This window comes from Vidua macroura, chromosome 3, assembly GCF_024509145.1.
Source record: "Vidua macroura isolate BioBank_ID:100142 chromosome 3, ASM2450914v1, whole genome shotgun sequence".
NCBI classification, from domain to species: domain Eukaryota; kingdom Metazoa; phylum Chordata; class Aves; order Passeriformes; family Viduidae; genus Vidua; species Vidua macroura.
This window is the reverse complement of record NC_071573.1, coordinates 15,519,150-15,539,265: the sequence shown is the minus strand read 5'-3', so window position 1 is coordinate 15,539,265 and position 20,116 is coordinate 15,519,150. Positions and strand designations below refer to the sequence as shown.

At 38.3% G+C, this 20,116-nt stretch overlaps 1 protein-coding gene across 3 annotated transcripts in view; it reads left to right on the top strand.

Annotated features, from left to right (window-relative positions):
• CNST (consortin, connexin sorting protein) overlaps positions 1-13,096 on the top strand; it is a 49,293-nt gene extending 36,197 nt beyond the window's left edge. For all 3 annotated transcript variants that reach the window (XM_053973560.1, XM_053973559.1, XM_053973561.1), the window contains 2 exons: positions 7,000-7,135; positions 8,769-13,096. In XM_053973560.1, the coding sequence (XP_053829535.1) occupies positions 7,000-7,135; positions 8,769-8,974 (342 nt within the window). In that variant the 3' untranslated portion in view covers positions 8,975-13,096. The remainder of the gene's footprint in view (positions 1-6,999; positions 7,136-8,768) is intronic.
• Positions 13,097-20,116: the final 7,020 nt, after the last annotated feature.

Genomic DNA, 20,116 nt, shown 5'->3' with positions numbered 1-20,116 from the left:
GAACTACATATTTATAAATTCTGTATATGAATGAATGGGTTTCTGATTTTGTCAGGTTAGGCAGATTTGTTGTTCAGCCCAAGCTAAGAAAGAGCTTCTAACCCTGAACCCACCTGATAGGCCTTTAACAAGGGTGAGTGCTTCATAGGCTAAATTGTTCATCTGAAAATAGAGAAGATTTATTGCTTTGGGACTTTTTTTGGAGAATGTAATGACAGCATCTTTGCTTTATTTCTCTTCTGGTTTTGCTGCATTTGCATCCTTAAGAGCTTTCTTTTTGTTAAATTAAAAAAGAGTGTATTGTGAAATTTGTTATTTCAGATGCTGGAAGGGGAAGGCTTGTATGAAAGTATCTTCTTAGTTCATTTCTATTTTTAAGATCTTTAACAATAGACTATCCCCTTGGCAATAAAGTTGCAGTACTTCTCTATAGATCAAGCTAATGCACAGAGACCAAGAACTTCTACAATTGCTCAAGGACAGTGGCCAAGAAGGGAACTAAATACTGGAGATCTATGCTGGTGTTATTATATGTTTGGTAAAGTCTCCAGAGCTGAAAAAAGAGCATTTTTGTTTTTCTCCCCACCTAAAGAGTTTCTTACGTCCTTTCCAAGATCATGCCTGTTGTCTTTTTGTGGGCTCTCAGGAAGTGTGCCACATACCAGGACTGACAGCTATGTGCACAAAGCTGTATGCAAGCAGATGTGGAAACCCACATACATGTTAATGCATGTATCCCAAATTTTCATAAGTCCAGTGGCTTGTGTTCACTTAGAGGGTGGTTTAGAAAAAGAGCATTTTGTTGACAGTCTGTGCTAAGCCTGAATGCATGTATAACAAAAGAGTAATTTAAGTATCATCCCTCAGCATTAAATTTCTTTTGAGCCCACTGGAAGTGCTGCATTTTAGCAGAGGAGTACTGTTCTGTTTCACATGGATATGGCCTAAATTAATCCATAGCATCTATTTTGAAATAGCTATGTTTATGCCATTTGTGTTTCAGAGGATGGGATAGGAAGCAGCATATTGATACTGTTAGAAAAATTCTTGTATTGATTGTCCCTGTGACCGATGATGATGCTTTGCAGGGCATCTAATTTCAATTCTAGTTTGCTCTCCTGGTGCTGGGACTGCCAGTACTCTGATGGCAGAGTTGAGTCTCTGCAGAGGAAAAAAGCACCTTGAGTTTTTCCATAGAACTTTTTCTGGCCATATAAGGCATCATGTTGGCTGCATTGATGAGGCTCCACTTGAATCGTTCTTAGCAAGAGGCTCAAGTTTTGTGTGAGGCAGGGGGCTTAAATGGGAGAAGGGAAGAAGGATTAATGTCAGTAGCAATTAAAATTTGTCATATGCAGCATCAGGGGTTGTTTTGCAATACTTGGGATTTCTAGGTGTCGCAGGGTGAGTTAAGGACAGCACACCAGCTTGTATTGTTTCATTATATAGCTATAGGATGTTTTTCCTGTTAATCTTACCACCCATCAGTAGCCTAGGGGTTGTTTTTCAGAAGTGATGAGCAGCCACAGCTTTCTTGGAAGGCACATTTGAAAGAGTTTGGCGCCCCTGAGAAAGCAGCATTGTTAACTTGTGTTCATTGATTCTGCTTTAGTGCCAAAATAAGATTGCACTGAAGTTTCGATGAGCAGACAGAATCTTTGTACCCAGCTGTAACACTTCTTCCTTTCTTGTCCTCTTGAAGGCTTTGAAATTGCATTGTTCACACTATGGCAACCTAAAAAGATAATGGTGTTTTCATACACTGGTTGTTAATGAGTATCTAGAAAATGCATTGGTAGTCACATGAGTGAAATTAAATGAATCACGTGAAATGTACCAATGTGGCAGTAAAAAAGAAAAAAATAATCAATTTGACCGTGATAAAACTAGTCATGAAGTAAGTGTTTACGAAACTTCCACAAACAAATTAGAATGGAAGGTGGAAGTAAAGATAATTTTGAAATAACCTGGGGACAAAACCTATATGATAGGATAAAATTTCATTAATGTTCTTCAATTCACATGTAATAAGAATTTATTGAAGATGGGGAAGGGTAAATACTTGTGTATGTATTTACAATTCAGAAGTTTTGCTTGGCTCCAATTTGAGATCCAAGAATCATCTCATGCAGTTTTCTAACTTAGATACTTTGTCACTTGCTTTTAGTTTATCCTTTACAATAACTAATTACAAGAGTTAAAAGTCACCAAATTCTGACTCTGGATTTAAATAGTTGCAAAACTGAAATAGTATTTTTTGTATTGTACAGGCCCTTATACTGGGTATTTCTTCACAAGTACAAACCACGTCCAACAACATGCAAATGATGGAAAACCACAGTCATTTTATAGAAACAAGATTTGTACAGCTAACAAAGAACTTTGAAGCACAGTCAGAAGCTGGCAATAACAGATACTAGAAGTATATAACTCTTCTTAAATATCTTTGATATAATTTCTGCGAGAATGAAATGACACTCCAGTGGCAAAACAAATTGTAACCTCAATAAAGTTGCATTTTGCTATATAAAATAAAAGGTTGTAGCATAAACTTGTTAGGGAAGTTAGTAAAATCTTAAAGTTTTTCCTTATTAGAAAATTCTTTCTAGAAAGCAAAGACTGTCTACCAAAACATAAAGCTTTTGGATGGCAGTTCGTATACCAAGAAATGAAGTCTCCACTAGCTTTGGAGACAATGTTTTGGATCTTCTGTTCTCTTGTATGGCTTGGGTCCCTTAGCTTTGAGTTTGTAAGAACTATGCTGCCATGTGAAGTGCTTACATGGTATCAGGTATCTGTTGCTGTATAAAGGAGCTCAGGTACTTGCATGGCAAGTGTATCAGCAGGAAAAATAGTTACCCTCAGTAGCTGTGCTGTGAATACTGAACCTACTAAGTCAGCTCTTTTTCAAACTCAAATTACTCACTTATCTAATGTATTTTATTAGCAAAGGGGTTTGTCTGCTGGTTTTACTGTAACACAGGGCAGTCTTGGGTTTTGTCATTTTGGGGATTACTGCTTTAAAAAAAATCTGGTATTGCTTGTAATAAAACTACAGTCCTTTGCCACGTAACTGAATAAGGAATACAGCCCACAGAAGAATACAGAAACCTTCTTGAGTAGTTTTGAGCATACAAACCAAACTACTTCATAGTTCATACTTTTCTTCCTAGTTCCCAGTTTGTAGTGCCTCCATTTTGGGGTTTTTATTTATGTCTATATGCTACAACTAATTCTAAGTGTCAAGTTCAGTATGTTTTCTCTCAGAAGTTTCTTCTCAGAACTTGAATTACAAGGCCTTATTTTCATAGTTTTGTCCAGTAGGTTTATAAACATATACACATCATATTTGTTGAAAATAAGCACAGTGCAAGAAGCTTTTTGATATTTTATTACCAAATTCTGTTTTAAACACAGAAGAGACAGGTCATTTAATTAGTTTATTTCTTCTGATTTTGCAGCCTGGTTATTAAAATTTATCTGAAAAGTGTGAAACTTTTGATTGAAGCAAATTCACTTTCTATTAATGGTGAGGAAAAGAGAAAAGCTTTTTTTAACAGAGTTTCAATTAACAATCATTAACAGTCAAAATTAACTCTGTTAATTTTTTAACAGAGTTTTCAATTAACAGTCATTGCTGCTTTCCTTTTCGACTGTTGATGAAAATGCCACCACACACTTGCATGCCACTTTCAGTTCCTGTACTGTAAAACCTCCTGTCGAAAGATTTTGTGAAGGCCAGCAGAGCTCAGTAAGCTCGGTTACATAGATGCTCCAAGACCATCTTTTGTTAATTATCCAGCTTAGAATTAAGAAAATATGTGATGGTTCAATAGGGTCTTTTATGCAGCTGTTTCATGTAAGAGCTGTTTGCAGGGCAGTCTGGTGCAAGCCTGTATTTTTCTGCCTGTGGTTCAAGTCAAGCCTCTGCTTGACTTGTGGTCAACTGTATTAACCACAGTTCCCTCATTAACTTCTAATATAAATAATATATTCTGCCTTTTTATTTCCTCCTGACACCTAAAGAGTGGGATGTAAAACTTCATCTTGTGTGGCAGCCAAGCCCTTCTCCTTAGATGTTTAATTAGTGGGAGATGGAGCTAATATAATCACTTTGTGTATTGGAGACAAAGACAAAAAACCTTAAGTGTGTAACTCATAAAATTCAAAGGTAGATGGAAGTATGGCAGATGAAGTATAGTGATGCCATGGAGGTGAGTCAGGAGAGGTTTAGGTTGGATATTAAGAAAAGTTTCTTCACCCAGAGGGTTGGGCACTGGAACAGGCTCCCCAGGGAAGTGGTCACAGCACAGCCTGGCAGAGCTCAAGAAATGCTTGGACAATGCTCTGAGGCCCATGGTGTGACTCTTGGGGTGTCCTGTGCAGGACTAAGAGTTGGACTTGATCCTTGTGAGTCCCTTCCAGCTCAACATATTCTATGATTCTATTCTAGGAATAAATTACATATCATGTAAAGGGGCTGTTTTTCAAAACACAGTTTATGGCTTTTGTTGAGATAGGGAAGTAACATTAGCCACACTGATTTTTATTGCAAAATCAAAAATATTTGCTCCCTCTTTTTAAGCAAAAGATGTTCAGAATAGAGAAACCTGTGCTGTGTCACATTAGTTCTTTATACATTTAAAGTGAATCCTGAAATGTATCCATGTAGGCTGACAGGGAAAGTAAATGAACCTCATTGTAGCAAGTCTTTCCTCCAGAAAGCCTTTTATGTAACTGTAATTACTGCAACACATTTCCACATAATCCTGTCAAGGATAGCCCTCTGGTTTTAAGCTTGGAGAAGGCAGGAGTTTGTGACACAGTCATTCAGAAACTACCAAGAGCCAACAGACAGAAGGAAGTGCCTCAGGTTGCGGTGATGTCTTGCAGAACAGACCACCACTTCTAATCTTTGGGCAGATTGATAGGAATGCCCTGCCATCTTTGGGTGACATTCCCACCTTGTGCAGTCCAAGCCACTTGGGAATAATCATGCCAGGCAACAGCCAGCCTGTTGTGTGGGTGGTGTGGGAGGAGCAATTGATCCTCTTTATGAAAGCAATGCTGTAAGCAGAAGCTTAAAATAATCTACTCTACTAAAGGATATCATTTCATCTCCACCCTTCCAAATAAATAAGTCAAATTAAAGCACTCCTACATAATCCTCCTTCCTTGTCACAACAAAGAAACAGAAGTGGTGATTTTTCTGCTGGCCTGTTAAGTTTTCTTGGCAGTTTTACAAGGCTAATTTAGCATTACCAGTAGAAGCTGCACCTCAGTACACTCATTTGTTGTGATGAGACACTTGCAGACTATTATTTCTGGGTCATTTGTGCCAACTACTGGTCCTCTGCATGTTGACTTAAACAATTTATTTCCTCTGCTTTCCAAGTACTTTCTAGCATTGTTTCATTAAATAATCCATTCAAGCTCTTGAGCAGATAAACAAAAGGGAAAGTGAGTATCAAAAGTGTGGCAGAGATCAGTTTTATCCTCTGAGTTGTTCTGGGTAACATTATTTGTCCATTTAAGGGCTAAAAAATACTGCCAGACCAGAGACCTGCAAGTGTAATTGCCACATTTTTCATTCCAATGTTGCAAAGGCCAAAGCTGCTCCAGTGCCTATTGGATTGTGCCCTGTGTCTCCCTGTGTGCAGGGCACCATCTCTGACTACAGCGTGCATCGATGCTTTATATAAGCTCACAGCACGAGGCAAGCTTAAGGACATAAGTTATGAACTTTGTTTGTTTTCTGTTTCTCTAGAGCTCTTGGAAATGCAATGCATGCGAGTTTTTATGGGTGGTCTTCTAACTTATGTCATAGATAGGCTTAAGCAGTCCTTTGTCTGCAACTACAGTGTTACTTGGAAAGTTGGGGGGTTTGGAGTTTTTGTGAAAGTTAGAGGCCTTTGGGGTTGTCTAATAGATGAGTTGCAAATTCAGTTGTAAATGTGATATGTTTTATCTGTAGCACAAACGTATACATACTACTTTTTAATTTAACAAATGTTACTGCTGATCTACAGAATTAAGTTTTTTAAAGTCCTACTAAGGTCTAGGAAGAAATAATTATGACTTTTTTTTGAGGCAAGGATGCTCACAAGGTAGAAAAAAGGGCAATTCTAAACATACTTTCTACTTTAATTTCTATTTATTTCCAGCACACCAGGAGCTGCTTGCTTAGGAAAGCATTTTTCTCCTGGTACATCACCTACTTTCATTTCATTAATAACAAGGAAGTTACAGACTGCTCAACCAACCCAGTGTGGCTTACCATATATTCTTGCAACTAATGGAAATGCTATAGCAAAGAAAAGAGAAGGTGTGGTTTATTGACTTGTTGACCATATTGCTTTTTGTGCAAGCTGTTTGAGTGACCAGCCTGTAGGGAAGGATTTTTGCACTGCTGCTGTATCCAGAGAGCTTATTACAATGTGGAACTGGAATCCATCCAGAGCACTGAAGCTTTCTTTTTCCCTGGTATTCCCTCTCTTCAGTTTTGTAGCCCTGCTGTAGCTGCTTGTCCCCCACTGGGGAACCAATTGCAGTGCTGGAAAATTAATCTCACAATAAGTATTTGATGGTCTCTGCAGGATTATATCTTTGGAGAGGCAGCAGCAGTGTGTCATTGACTTCTTATTGCCCTCTGATGATAGTGATTTTGACACAAATCCGCCTCACCACAGCCCCTGCCCATGTGAGCTTACAAAGGAACACAAAGTGCGATCCAAGCAGAAAATGTGTGTGCATTTAACTTTTATAACAATTAAAGGCAAGCAGTGTCAGTAAGCAGCAGAATGATACTGCAGCTGTCCTGTCTGTTTGGGACTTGATGTCTTCAAGAAGGAGGTTTCACAAGTGCTGCAATGTTTAAGAAAAGTAGACTGGAAACCATTTATTAACTGTTTAGCTTGTTTCCTCCCTGAGTCATTGTGAGAAATTGAAGCATGAGCTCTATTTAACATATCTTGTGCCATTCACTGACTTTCCTGATAGATTACCCCAGTGGAAGGATTGGTGTCTATACTAAAGAAGAGAGATGACAGAGATGGAAAAACAATTGCTCAAGTCCAGCAAAGGCAAACAAAAAGAAGAGTGAGATTCCAAGAAATGGAAGACACATTGGATCAAGGTAGTTTAAATTTGTTAATTCATGGATTGTTTTCTTGGGATGCAAATATTGTCAGTTCACAGCAGCAAAACAGGCATTTATTGAACATACTCTCTTGTTTTTTTAAAACTTAGTAAGTAAAGGTGATTGATCAAAGATTTTTAGTCTGTACCAGGTTAGGGTAACAAGCTACACTGAGGATACAATGAGCACACATCTGTTTTAAAGCTTTGTTGAGAATGAAGTCACTGCTTTTTTCCTCTGGCTGAATGATTTACAAGTGACAAATAATTGAAGTCCTTTCATTAATGTTCATTGCTTAGAGGTGTGAGGTGTAGGCTTTCTCCCTAAATTCATTTCCTGTGTAGGTAGAGGGATGCAAAAGAAATAAGTCTGTTGTGCTTTGTCCATGGGTACATTCCCAACCCTTTCTAGTGGTTTCCATGCGATGGGAGGGTGTCAGATTTTAACCTTACTTTATAATTTAACATCCATACATATTTGCTAGCTGTCATTAAATCTGGCTTTACACCTTTTGATGGGCTAAATAGCCTCATGAGAAACACAGTATGTTTCTTATGTTATGCTTTTTTTTTTTTTGTTTAGAGTCTGTATTATTTAAAGTGAAGAGATGCTAAGAAAACTACTTTTGATTGCTAATGATGTAGAAAGTTCTATCTACTGTGTATGCCAGCCACTAAATGGTATAAATTAGTTCTTAAAAGTGAGTTAGTGTGTCTCAAACATTCACAGCCTAAAGAGACCCTATCCCATCTTTTTTTGAAATTATTTTAAAAGTATTTATGTTTTATTTAAAATTCCAATTAGAGTTTTTCTATATGATTTTTCCCCAGGATTTAGTTATTCAAAAGGAAAATTGTTTTATATTGTTATTATTACTTCAAGTTTGATTTCAAACACACACCAAAAAAATCACTCAAATATTTCTTTTTACCCCATTTCTTCTCCCAGTGTAGAGTGATGGGAGTACAGAAATTTCCTTAGAGCCACGTCAGTCTGACAGAAGACACAGATGTTGTTCATGCATACAGATTAGCAAGGACAAGTGAGATTGTGAGGATGTAGCAGCACCTCTGCAACTTCTGCATTGCTCCTACTCTGGAAAAAACAATCATGCAAAGAATTAGCAGAGAATGTAAACTGAGATGTAAAATAACCCCTCACATTAGCCTATGCTGACCGTTTTGTGTCTGCAGTCAAAATGTGAGAGTAATCACAAGCAGTTCATTGTAGTGCAGTCAGTGTCATTACAAATGAAGCAAGAATGTTTCCATTTGGTTTCGTTTCAAAGCCTTTGTTTTGTTTGAACTATTCCATAAAGGACAGCTTTGGCTGTGGGGCCTTCTCACAGGTGAGCTTATTTTGCTTCAGCGTGGAATGACTCCACAAGTGATCTCAGCAGGGAGAGGTACACAGACTGCAGAAATGAAGCAATAGAATTATTTAGGTTTCTGGAAAGACTGAGAAACATAAAATTCCCCGTGTGTATTGTGGTCACTTTGACATGGTGAGCATTATTAAATGTGTTTACCTCTTGACCCATTCATGATAGAAACCTGTCTCAGGTTTTCTCACATGCATTTGTATTGCTTTGTATAGCATCTTTATTCACCTCTTCTGCTCTTATTTACAGATGAAGTGTCTGGTGGCTCCTGTATTTTGCTGATCCTGCTGTGCATAGCAACTGTTTTCCTTAGCATTGGAGGAACTGCACTGTATTGCACCTTTGGTGACATGGAATCCCCTGTGTGTACTGATTTTGCAGCCAACATGGATTTCTATTATACACAGATACTGCAGCGTGTGGAAGAACTCAAACACTGGATAGCCTTCTCATAGCTGAAAGGAGTGGACACAGCACACTGAGAGCTCACCAGTGGTTACTGGAGAGAGTAGAACAAAATTGTGATTTCAAGTTCTTTAACACTTGCCACCTGCAGGTGATGCGTATTTGGTGATATACTTTCACATTTACTTAGAAATCAAGAAAATTTTAGTTTAGCAATCAGGTGGCAAAATGTTCACATCTGTTCACAAGTGTAGCAGCGTGGTATGGGAGCATAAAAAGTTATTATCTTCATCCTTTTGAAAGTAGGCAAGTAGCTTTTCATCCACTTGAGCAAGTGAAGAAGAAGGAAGAAAATTAACTGTCTTCTGTATTCTCTCCCATTGCCACACATTGTGTAAGCAATCTCTGGAAGCTTAGTAAAAGGACAGCTTTAATTTACAGCTGTTTGTGCAAAGGTGTTGCCTCCAGCTATCATGCAATAAGTCTTTGTTTTTTGGAAATATTATTTTTTTCTAAGTCTTAATGTTTTTATCCATTTTATTTCTCCTGGTGAGCCATGTAATTATTTGGGTGGAGTGAGAAGAGTGAAGTGGCATTCACAGAGCCCTCATTTGGTAATTACCAGGGTGACCCTGTATCTTACAGCTTGCAGTGAGTATAATGAATGGGATAAATCTGCTGGCAGATTTCACTAAATTTCTTGGACCTTTACTCTCAGTATCATGTGGGTTGTTTTAGAAATGGAAGGTTAAAAAATAAAACACTGGTCTCACTAAACACAGAAACAAAAAGATGTTTACTAAATTATTCACATTAAATAATCAAGTGGCTTTGGCTCATTTTAAAGCACCTGGTAGCAGGTGTGGGGCTAACTGGGTTTTCCTCCAGCTATGTCACTGACTTGGAGTAATCACTTTGTGCCTCAGTTTCTCCTCCATAAATGGGGAATAATGATCCTTGCCTTTGTCTATGAATATTTATTGGAATTAGGGCTCATGTCTGATTCATCCCAAATGAGTGTGCAGGATCACAGAACTGTGTGGCTGCAGCCTCTGTCAATGAGTAGAGGTTGTGTCAAGGCGCACTGATCCAGCAGAAGAGGTTCAGAGGTTCACTGCAGATCCACAGCCTGTTGGTATTCCAGGGCACTTGTTCCAGCCGATAAAGCACATTTGCATTTATTTGCCCTGCAGTTCTGAGACCTGTATTGTAAAATCTGTTCTTTCTCTATCAGCTTTACAAAGAAATTTAGATCAGTACAAAGAGTCATTTTAAGTGAGTATTTCTATCACTTGGTGCTCAGCCCTCCCTGTGTGGTGGTGAGAGAAACACTGGCAGGACAGTGAAGGTGAGAATTAGATACACAGGCCTTTGGGCCACGCTCTGCTCGAGATGTGGCAGCTGTTCTTGCACACAGCACAATGGTGCAGCCCTGCTGACGGTGTGAGTGTGAAACGATTCCTTTACACCTCAGGAAACAGCATTTTTGAGGGACCCACTTCACTCCACTCTGTGATTTCCTGCTTACTAACCTTGTATGATGCAGTGTGTTCAGGTTTAGGATATTATTTTGTAAAATGCTATGAAGTGAAATCTTTGAGATACTGCTCAGAATTATAACATTCAAGATCATGCTTTTTGACATTTGCAAGCAAATTGTCCCTCTGGTGAGCTTGATTGTTCCTAATGCACTGTTATACTTAACGGGGTTTTAAAGTTAAAGTTAAAATCATGTTTTTTCTAGAATAAACTGCATGTATGATTTCTCTTTTGGTTTTCACTGTGGAGGCTTAGTTTATTTATACCCTAGGGAGCCTCATGTGCAGCTTTATACTAAACTAGCAAATTTCAAATGCCCAAATTACTGAAAACTTTTGCTTTTAGAATGAAACTTGAGAATGGTAGTTTGGGGGTTGTTTGTTGTCCTCAAGAGTATCATAATGCTGGGCTACTCTAAAGGAGAAAGGGAAAGACACTTTTGTGTTTTACTGGCTGGTTCAGTTTATTATTTGAATTCTGGGTTTTTTTGTTTATTTATTTAGTTTTTCTTTTAAAGAGCAGCTTAATTTTCTATTTTGGCAATTTACTCACTGAGTAATTAAAAAGCATGCTTTCAGTTAAAGTATGTATTTATAGTGACTATGTAGTTAGAATATATTTTGGGTTTCTGTAACTTTGCTTTGAGTGTTTCTGGATATTAAGTTTATTCCTAAGGAGACAACTGTTCATTTCAGCTTAAAAAATTATATTTTTAACTTTTTGTGCACTTCATCACTAAAAAGATCAAGAGGTATTTATAGATCTATTTATTCAAAAATATATCAGACATGGATATCAAAGATCCACAACTTCTAGGTTCATTTAATTAAAACTATTTTAAAACAATTATTTTATTTAAAACTATAAAGCTATTTAAAGTCAAAGCAATTTTTAATAAGTATTTCAGTTTCAAATCAGTGATCCAAATCCTGGTCTTTTCTCTTTGTGCTATATTCCTGGTGCAAAGACTCACAAGTATCAGCAGAACTGCCTATGAGATCGTGAGGAGGTTGGGCAGCACGTCACCAACGCGTACCCAACTGAGAAGCGAGCAGCCAGACATTCTGTGTCACTCAGACACCCCACCCTTGTGACGTGGAGCATCTCTTCAGCCTTCCCCAGCTATGCCAAGGTAGCAGCCCTGCAAAGCCTCCCAGCATCTGAGGGAGCAGAACAGGCACCTATGCACAGGCTGTCCATCTCCTGATCTGAGCTGCTCACTCCTCAGTTACAGCCAAGGGTTCAAATCTGGATCCAGTTTCTGTTGGCATTCCTTTTTGAAAAGCTGATGGTGCAAATTCTTGCTTTGTTTGACAATTCTGTTAGTGCAAATGGTCTGTAGTACAAGATCAAACTTGCAGCTATCAACAGAACCAAATTTGCTTTGCATTGGAACTCCAAAGAGTGTGCAGGCTGGCCTGACGTTGGCTTTCCTATGTGTTCTGTTCTCTTCGGAATACTGGTGACACTGCTTCCAGCTGGGTGACCTGAGAGCTTAGGATCCTGCAGACAGGTGAATCAAAGCAAAAAGAAACAGTGGATTTGAACAGTTACTACTCATCTGAGTGTTTGAGGTAAAATAATACCAAGCAACAGCTAAGATTGTTTCAGGAGAAGGAAAGCAGTGGAAAAAGGCTTCCCCTTCACACACACACTGAGTGCATTTTAAAGTCTTTTGCATGTAACTTTTTATTCATTGTTTCCTTCCCTGCCACTGTCTTTATGGCTGTTCTGCTTGGCAATAGGGCGACCATACTGTGCTGAGTTGAAAACATGTGGAATTGGTAGGAAAATTCAGGAAATGGTTCCATACTTGAGAATAGTTTAAAAAACTTTTCATAAAATATGACTGGATTTCAGGCTGCTAGTGTACCACAGAAGTTGTGCCACTTAATCACCTGCAGCACTCTGCTAGAAACCCCCACCTTCCTGTTTATTCTTTGAGCATAATTATTTCAAAGAGATTCTTGTGATAAAGAAAAAACCAACAAGGCTTTTTATGTAGATTCAGCATTATGCTGCCAAAAGATCTGACCACATAATTAACACCCTCACCCCAAACAGCCTAGACTAGACCAAGAAAGGCACTGTGCTGTAGTGTAGCCACACTATACTAGAGGCTTCTTCTCAAAATAGTGTAAGGAAATAGACATTCCACAGCCCAAGTATGCCAGCAGAAATTTGTGATCTTGACACAGGCTGTGTTTTAATATTTTTTTTTCCATTATCTTTGCTTTCATACCTGGAAAATGCATAGTAGCCCTGGTGACAAGCAGTAGGAAGTATTGTAACAAAAAAGGAAACTCTCATTTAGGGTTCTTGGTAGTAAAGGGCAAGTTTGAGCTATCAAGTAAACAGAGTATGTTGGAAGTCCAGATTCTTGTGTGACTGGATACTGTTCCACTCAATAACCTAAAGGGATGACCCTCCTAAGGAAACGTGTTTGTCTGCTTTGTCCTGTAATGTAAAACCAAGAACATCTGAAAGGAATCAAAGTTATTTGTAACAAATTTATCTTAAGCTTCTTTTAGCAAAAGGAGTAAATAACTGTCTTTGAAAGTCACCCAAGCTTGTAATTTACATACTGTAGCAAAAAAATAAAAATAAAAACTGTCCCAAAGAAAATACATGAACCTTTTTGGATACTGTGATTTCTAAATGTCTGAAAAGACTGAGATTTTCTGTGAAATTCAAGTAAATGAACAGTACCTCCAATAAGAATTTCATTATTAAGCCCAAACCAGAATGGAAAGTGAGGATAAAATGTGTAAGGTTTGGTCTGGGTTTTGGTGTAGTTTTCCTGGGTGATTTGTCTTTGTTTCAATAGTTAAACAAAAACCAGGTTTCCTCACAGATCCTGGTGCTGCCAGACAGGTGGGTTTCAGGTACTAAAATGTTGCCTTACTGTATCATTGTGAAAGCAAAGTGACGGATGGTGAGTTTCAGAATTCCTAGTAATTGGTGGGTGACCTGGATGCTGGTCACAAGGCATTCTGCTCTCTGAACTCAAATAAATAAAAACACAAACAGTTGCAAGTAAATCCAACGTATAGCCTCTGATCCGAATAGGAGTATATCAATGCTACATTTTGCAACACTTTCCCACCCATTTTTATTCCTTCTGTCGCCTTTCCACTTTACCACTTCTTTCCCAGTATGAAATAGCACATTTTCTATCATTCACAGGACCATAAGGGGATTGAGTTAGGAAGGGACCTCAGAAAGTCTCTAGTCCAACCTTCTGCTTAAGGCAAGGTCAGCTGAGATCAGGCCAAATTGCTCAGGGCTTTATCCAGTTGGGTCTTGAAATCCTCCAAGGATGAAGACTGCACAACCTCCTTGGGCATATTCCTCTGCCTGGCTGTGCTCAGGGTGAAAAGGTTTTTCTTTATGCCCTGTATAATCTCTCTTTCAATTTGTTGTCTCTCATGCTCTCGGTATTCACTGCTGTGAGGGCATTTCTTAGTAACCTCCTCAGAGAAACCATCTCTTCTCCAGGCTATACACTATTTTCTACCACTGTCCTTCTGATTCTTCTCACTTTCTTGTCCACAGTATCTTCTTTCCTGACAAGGATCCAGAATTCTCTTAAATTCTATTCTATTATTCTATTAAATATTCTATTCTATTATTCTATCCTGCATCCCTTTCCTCTTCCACCTTACACTCTGAAATTCAGTAAGCAAAACTGAAACAGCAATTACAACTAGTCTTGCAGTAAAAACTCTTAATGACTCTCAGTGGCTCACCAGTGTATAGCAGTGATGGTAGAACTTAGGCTGATTCTTGTACTACTCCTAAACAGCTTTGGGATTGCATGCTGACGTCCATGTGTCTTAATGAAATATTTGAAATATTTGTCTCTAAAATAGCTACCCAGGAAAGCCTAAAATATTTGACTATGAAGTTCTTTTTTAAAAATTATTTTTTTAGAATTTGGTGCTTTAAGGGTCCTTTATATCATTTGTGATTTGTATTACTTTGAATTAAAAGTAATGGTAGTTCATGTTGTCATAACATGAGCCTAGGGTTTACTGATTTCAGTAATGTGCAAATATTGTGGTCATCTCTTGAAGAAAATGATGGTGGGGAATAGGTGCATGTTCTTTTACAGTTGCTCTGTGACAGCTGTTACTGAATTGATACCAGTGAATTTCAGCCAAAATGGTACACTTGGGTTAATCCTGTTTTTTTTCTTTTAATATGACAAGCAGGCTAAAATAGAAAGTATGGAGACAGCACTGAAGCACAGCCAAAATTTCTAAGATATGTCCAATACGAGACCAAAGTACTCCATTAATCTAAAATTTTAAGCTGCTCTTCTTGAAAACAAGTTTGAATCCATCTTCACATGACATCAGATCCATCAGCTCTCTCCCTCTGCTTTTTGCCAAGGAGCTGTCATCTTTTAGCCAAGTTGGGCCCCTGATATAGCACTCATTTGTTAGGCTGCTGGGAAGTTTCCAGTAACACTTCTGTCAAGTGCCACTTAATGATCGTGTCCCCTTTCATTGCCTGGCGCTGAAAATGAGTTTAAGCCCCTCTATTGTGCTTTCATACACTGATCAACTTTAAAGCTGTTACCAAAAACAACTCTCAGAGTGAGAGCTAAATGTTTTTCAGAAAGCGCCATGTGCCAAGTACTGCAATGAGAAAACTTGACTGATTTGCCATAACGTGTCCAGACTTCACAGTTGCTGTTTGCAATGCATGGAAGCAATGTCCCATGCTGTGTTTCCAAGAGTGCACCCCTTAAGCTGGCCAGGATTCATTCTGTTCTCCTGAGCCAGCAGCCTTGCATGAGAAGGGAGTGGTTGCATGAGAAGTGATGAAAGCATACATGCACTAGAAGCTGAGCAATGTAAAATGTGAGATGTTCCTTCCACGTAAACCTTACACCTAAATCTAGAGGTGTTTTTTTCTTTTTTTTTTTTTCCAAACTTTCATTTAGGAACCATTAATCAGTTTTCTTTCTTATCTTTTTATTAGAGAAATACAGCATTAAGCCAATTCCTCTGTTTCTTTTCCAGAAATAGGAATCAATGCTTTTTGCCAGAGAGAACATGCATCTTGCCACTTGATGCTGAGAATCTTTGTGCTCGTACAGTTTTTCTGCCAGAATTTCTAATGAAATGGATAGATTGTCTCTGAGGCTATCAGAGTAGCAAGAATATTTTCACACTATTCCTGAGTGAGCTGAATTCAGTGCACTATGGAAGGGACTTGCAGAAAAAAAAGGGAGTGGAACATTTGAATCACTAAGGATCCGTACAGTCAATTTCAGCAAGACAAAATGTCAGTATCTACCATCATAGAAACCAGCAAGGTTGCTTCAAAAGACCCATCATAAGTAATAGAAAAGAGTCTGTTTGAAAAGAGTTCTAAAGCAAAAAAAAAAAAAAAAAAAAAAATTCTAAGGTTTTTAGTGACTTTTCAAAGATCTGAAGATTTATATAGAAATTGATAAATAAGGGGGAACAACTTCTCAGTGTCACACAACGGTAAAGATGAAGTATCTTATGGGTAAAAGAGCTGCAGAAATAATGTAGCAAAGACCTTAGATCAGCTATGGTAATTTTTTACTGGAAATAATAAAAAATATTTCTGATAAAGGTATCTGTCAGTGATGGGTTTTTTTCATCAGATTTTACAGAAACAGAAAAAAAAGATGCACAATAGTTTTAATGACATCAGGGAGGAAAAGGGAATAAGGATTAAAATATTGTTTAATTCTTCATAGGACTCCTTAGGAGCAAGTGGTTTGTACAACGTCATGTAGCAGGAAGAAGAAGAGCAAGATCAGAGCTTATAAATTCTATTTTATGATCTTTTATCTGTTTCCAGTTCCCAGTAGGACAACACAGATTAGGGAAGATAAATGAGTACCCTTTTGTTCATAATCTCTCTGACTTCACACAGCTTTGAAGGCTTCCTTTAAAGATATTTTTATATTCTTATAAATTTTGTGGTGATCTTAAGGAAGCAATTTTATTCGAGAGAAGAATTTCCTTTCTAGTATGCAGGACAAACTGCAAATGCCCTTTTATCATATTTTTAGTACTTGATATCATCATAGCCATGGTAGCTGGTTGCTATTTACATGTATTAAAACAAATGGTATCAACAGACCACAAACTTGTGGGAACACAAAGTATAATGGCAATTTCTATCATCAGAAAATGAGGCTCAGGCTGTCTGCGGTTACTTTGTGTTTCACCATCTAACTCATACTCTGTTAAGTACCAGGAAAATAACAATTCTCAGCAGAAGGGGCCCTGCTGAGAATCCTAATCAAGGCACAATCTCACAGCTCTGCTGGGCTTCACACAATACCTATGGCTGTGCCAAGAGGGAGGAAACAAAACGATGTGGAAAGAAGCCGCAGTCACCAGATCCTGCCTCCCGGCAGAAATTAAGTTCTTGTGAGGCACAGAAATCTTTTGACCATAGAGTAGATGTTGTCATCACTGTCTGCAAATGTGAAAGATGAAAATAATTTCAAATGTTCTTGGCATCCCTAAAAAAATTACTTTAATGACCCTATTTTCATTTCAGTTTTTGTGTTACTGAAAGCTTTCCCTTGGTTGAAGGCAAAGAAAATGATGCAATGTTTTTTTGAGGGGGTTCTTGATGTGTACTGTCTCTTGTATTTTTCTATAAATAGGGAATTACTTTTCTGAGTCAATTCACTGGGTAGTAGCCCATTATTTACCTACAAAGGCAAAGTAGATGGCCATTAGCAATAAGTGACTCATGTATTATAAAACAGCCCCATTCAATGGAACCATCCCTATCAAGTCATGCAGTAGGATGATGAAACAATATTTTCAGGGAGTAAGCTGAATTTTGCAATGCGTAGCAAGCCTCGCACAGCCCACCCACACTGCCAGCTCAGTCTGGCACTTTGTTGCAATTTGTGCTGGGATCTTCCATGGCTAAAACTTCTCAGTACAGAGCAGCCAAGAGGCGAGTATTCTTCCCTTTGCTTTCACCACCAGGTCTCTCAAAGCTTAACAGCCAAGAGTTGTCTTTAAAGACACCTGTAGTTTCAGTAATGGAACCCCAAAACTGTGAATCAAATGTTCTGCTCCCAGGAGATCAAGCAGTGTCCTTTAGGACTGAGCCTGAAATTGTTTTGCCTATAGTCCAGCATAGAAGAGACTGCATGGCGTGTCCTGTGGTTCTAAACTTGCTGATATTCATTAAGTAGATATATGCAGTATGAGGGATTGAGGATTTTGGAATCCCTGAACAAAAGCATCATGGAAACCTTAAAAAGACTTGTAGAAAGTTTTGAGTGGAAGCAGTGCTGCTGAGACTGCCTCGTGATTTCAGTGTCATTCAAATATGAACAAGTTTCTTAAGGTAAAAAGGCTGCACTCTGTGGCATTTACCATCACAGTCATGAATTTAAATACAGTTTAACAGGTCACACTAGATCAGAGACAGGGCAAATTTAATTTTATTTTCTGGCTATTGTTCTGAACTGCACTGTTAAATAGAAAACTACTTTCTTTCCAGGTTTTTGGGGTTTTTTTGTTGGTGGTGGTTTTTTTCCCTAGTCCTTTTATTCTTTTCCATTTTATTTTCCTCAAATCTTCATCCCTGCCTCTGGACAAAATCCTTATTAACCAGTTGGCTCAGTAATTTTTATTTTTTATAGGGCCAGAGAAGGAAATGACTGTGGCTGAAAAAGGCTGTGCTGTGACACAGTTTGAAGTAGTTGGGAGGAAGAGTTGATGAAGTGATAAGAACACAAACCTGGAATTTGGGAGGGTTTACTTTAATTGTTTGCTCTTCCACAAATTTCCTATGTGTTCTTAAGCACATCACTTAATTCTCCTGTGTTTCAGCATGCTGCATGTGTAACAGGGACAATTCTCTGAAGCTCCCTGTGGCAGTACTCGTTCTAATGATCCTGAGAGTGAGTGAAGTCACAGTAATTTCAGAAGTAACACATTTTAAGCAACATCAGCAACTTGCTAGTCACACTTTGACTGAGATGGTTACCCTGCATTGTCACAAGTAATTGCAATGAAACCTGCATCTGAGAAAAGAAGGGAAGAAATCTCTTCTTGTTATTCACTTTCTTTTTTGAGTTTTCTCTGAATATGAAAGCTGTTTCAGAGGGGCTATAGGAAAGAAGTATGGAAAAATAGGGAGATACATTTTAATATTTCTGCCAGATTTTGTGCTGTGCCATCAGGTACAAAAATAATTCAAAACTGAATTGCATTCAGTTATGGGGGTTTTTTTTGTGAGTTGTTTTAGTATCATAATGACTATACCGTGATGTTTTACAGCTATTTTGAGATACCTGTAGAAAATAAAAACCTCTAGCAATAAAAACTGCTTTTGCCTCTCTGCATTTCCCTGTGGGAGTGAGGGGTAAAGCCAGTTACTTGATGGATTTTAGTCTCTGGTATCTGCAGTGCACAGACTTGTTGGTCCTTCCCACTATATACCACCTGCAGAGGAGCAGCGCTTTTAATGGGCCTAATGTTGCTGGTGGTCTCTGCAAAGGGTGGGGAAAGGAGAGGGGGAGCTGGCAGAAATAAACTGTGGAAAATACACACAGGTTGGTTTTTAAAGTGTCAATGCTAAAGAGAATGTGAAAGTCTGAAAGAGAATGTGGAAGTCTGTCCCCCGTTCTTTTCACATTTATACCAATTAAGCTTTTTGCTACCTGTGACTCACTGTAGGGACAGGATTAGTTGGGATTTAGTGATTTAGATTCTCAAGTTCACTGAGAAATTGCCCATCATAAGCTATTCACTGGAAATCTTGAAAATTATGTGGGAGGCTGATATAAAGGAAGAAATGAGCCAAATTAAGTTACACTTTCCAGTTGAAACACAACCTAGAAATTCTCTAGTGCAGCTGCCTCCAGAAACACTCTCCTGTCACAGGTATTAGCTGTGGAAATTGCCCTTGACTGCAGAGAAATTCGGGCATGTTGTTGGTTCTGTGTTTTTTTCCCCTTTTTGTAAGTCACTTTCTTGAAGGTTTTTGTGCAGAAGGTAGAGGTTTTGCCCATTTTCTTCCAAATATGTACCCAAGTGGTGGCAAAGAAGAGTGATGATATCACAATCTCTTACTGAAACAGAAAAAGATTATGGGCACAGCAGGTAGCACCCATTTTTGGTGCTATTGTTACATTTCTGTGGACCCATTTTTCAGACCCATGCATATCCTATTCTTTTCAGTTGATGCTGGGAATACTAAATACAGAGAAGCCATCATTGAATGCTGTCTATCCCTATGTCACACAGGAAAACCAGAAATGGATGTTAGATAAATAATCCTATCAGCCTGTATTAAAATTCATTGTTAGATCTCTGTGAGCTGAAGTACTTATCTCAGCACATCTCACTGAGGTGCTGCTTATCAGCACCTCATGATTTGCAGGGCACGTTTGAGTAAATGGTAAAAAAACCTTTAGGAGGGGGAGGGAAAGGGCAGGTCTTGTAATTAGATGAAAATAGGTCGTATGAATAGGTTTTTCCTTGTGATGAAATACTCATTGCTGTCAATGTATTCAAATAGGAGAGAGACAGAGGAGCAAGGGATATAACTGTATTGTCCTTTCTTCAGCCTATTTCTTGTTTCTCATTGTTTCTTGACCTCAAATATCTCATTCTCCAAAACAAAAT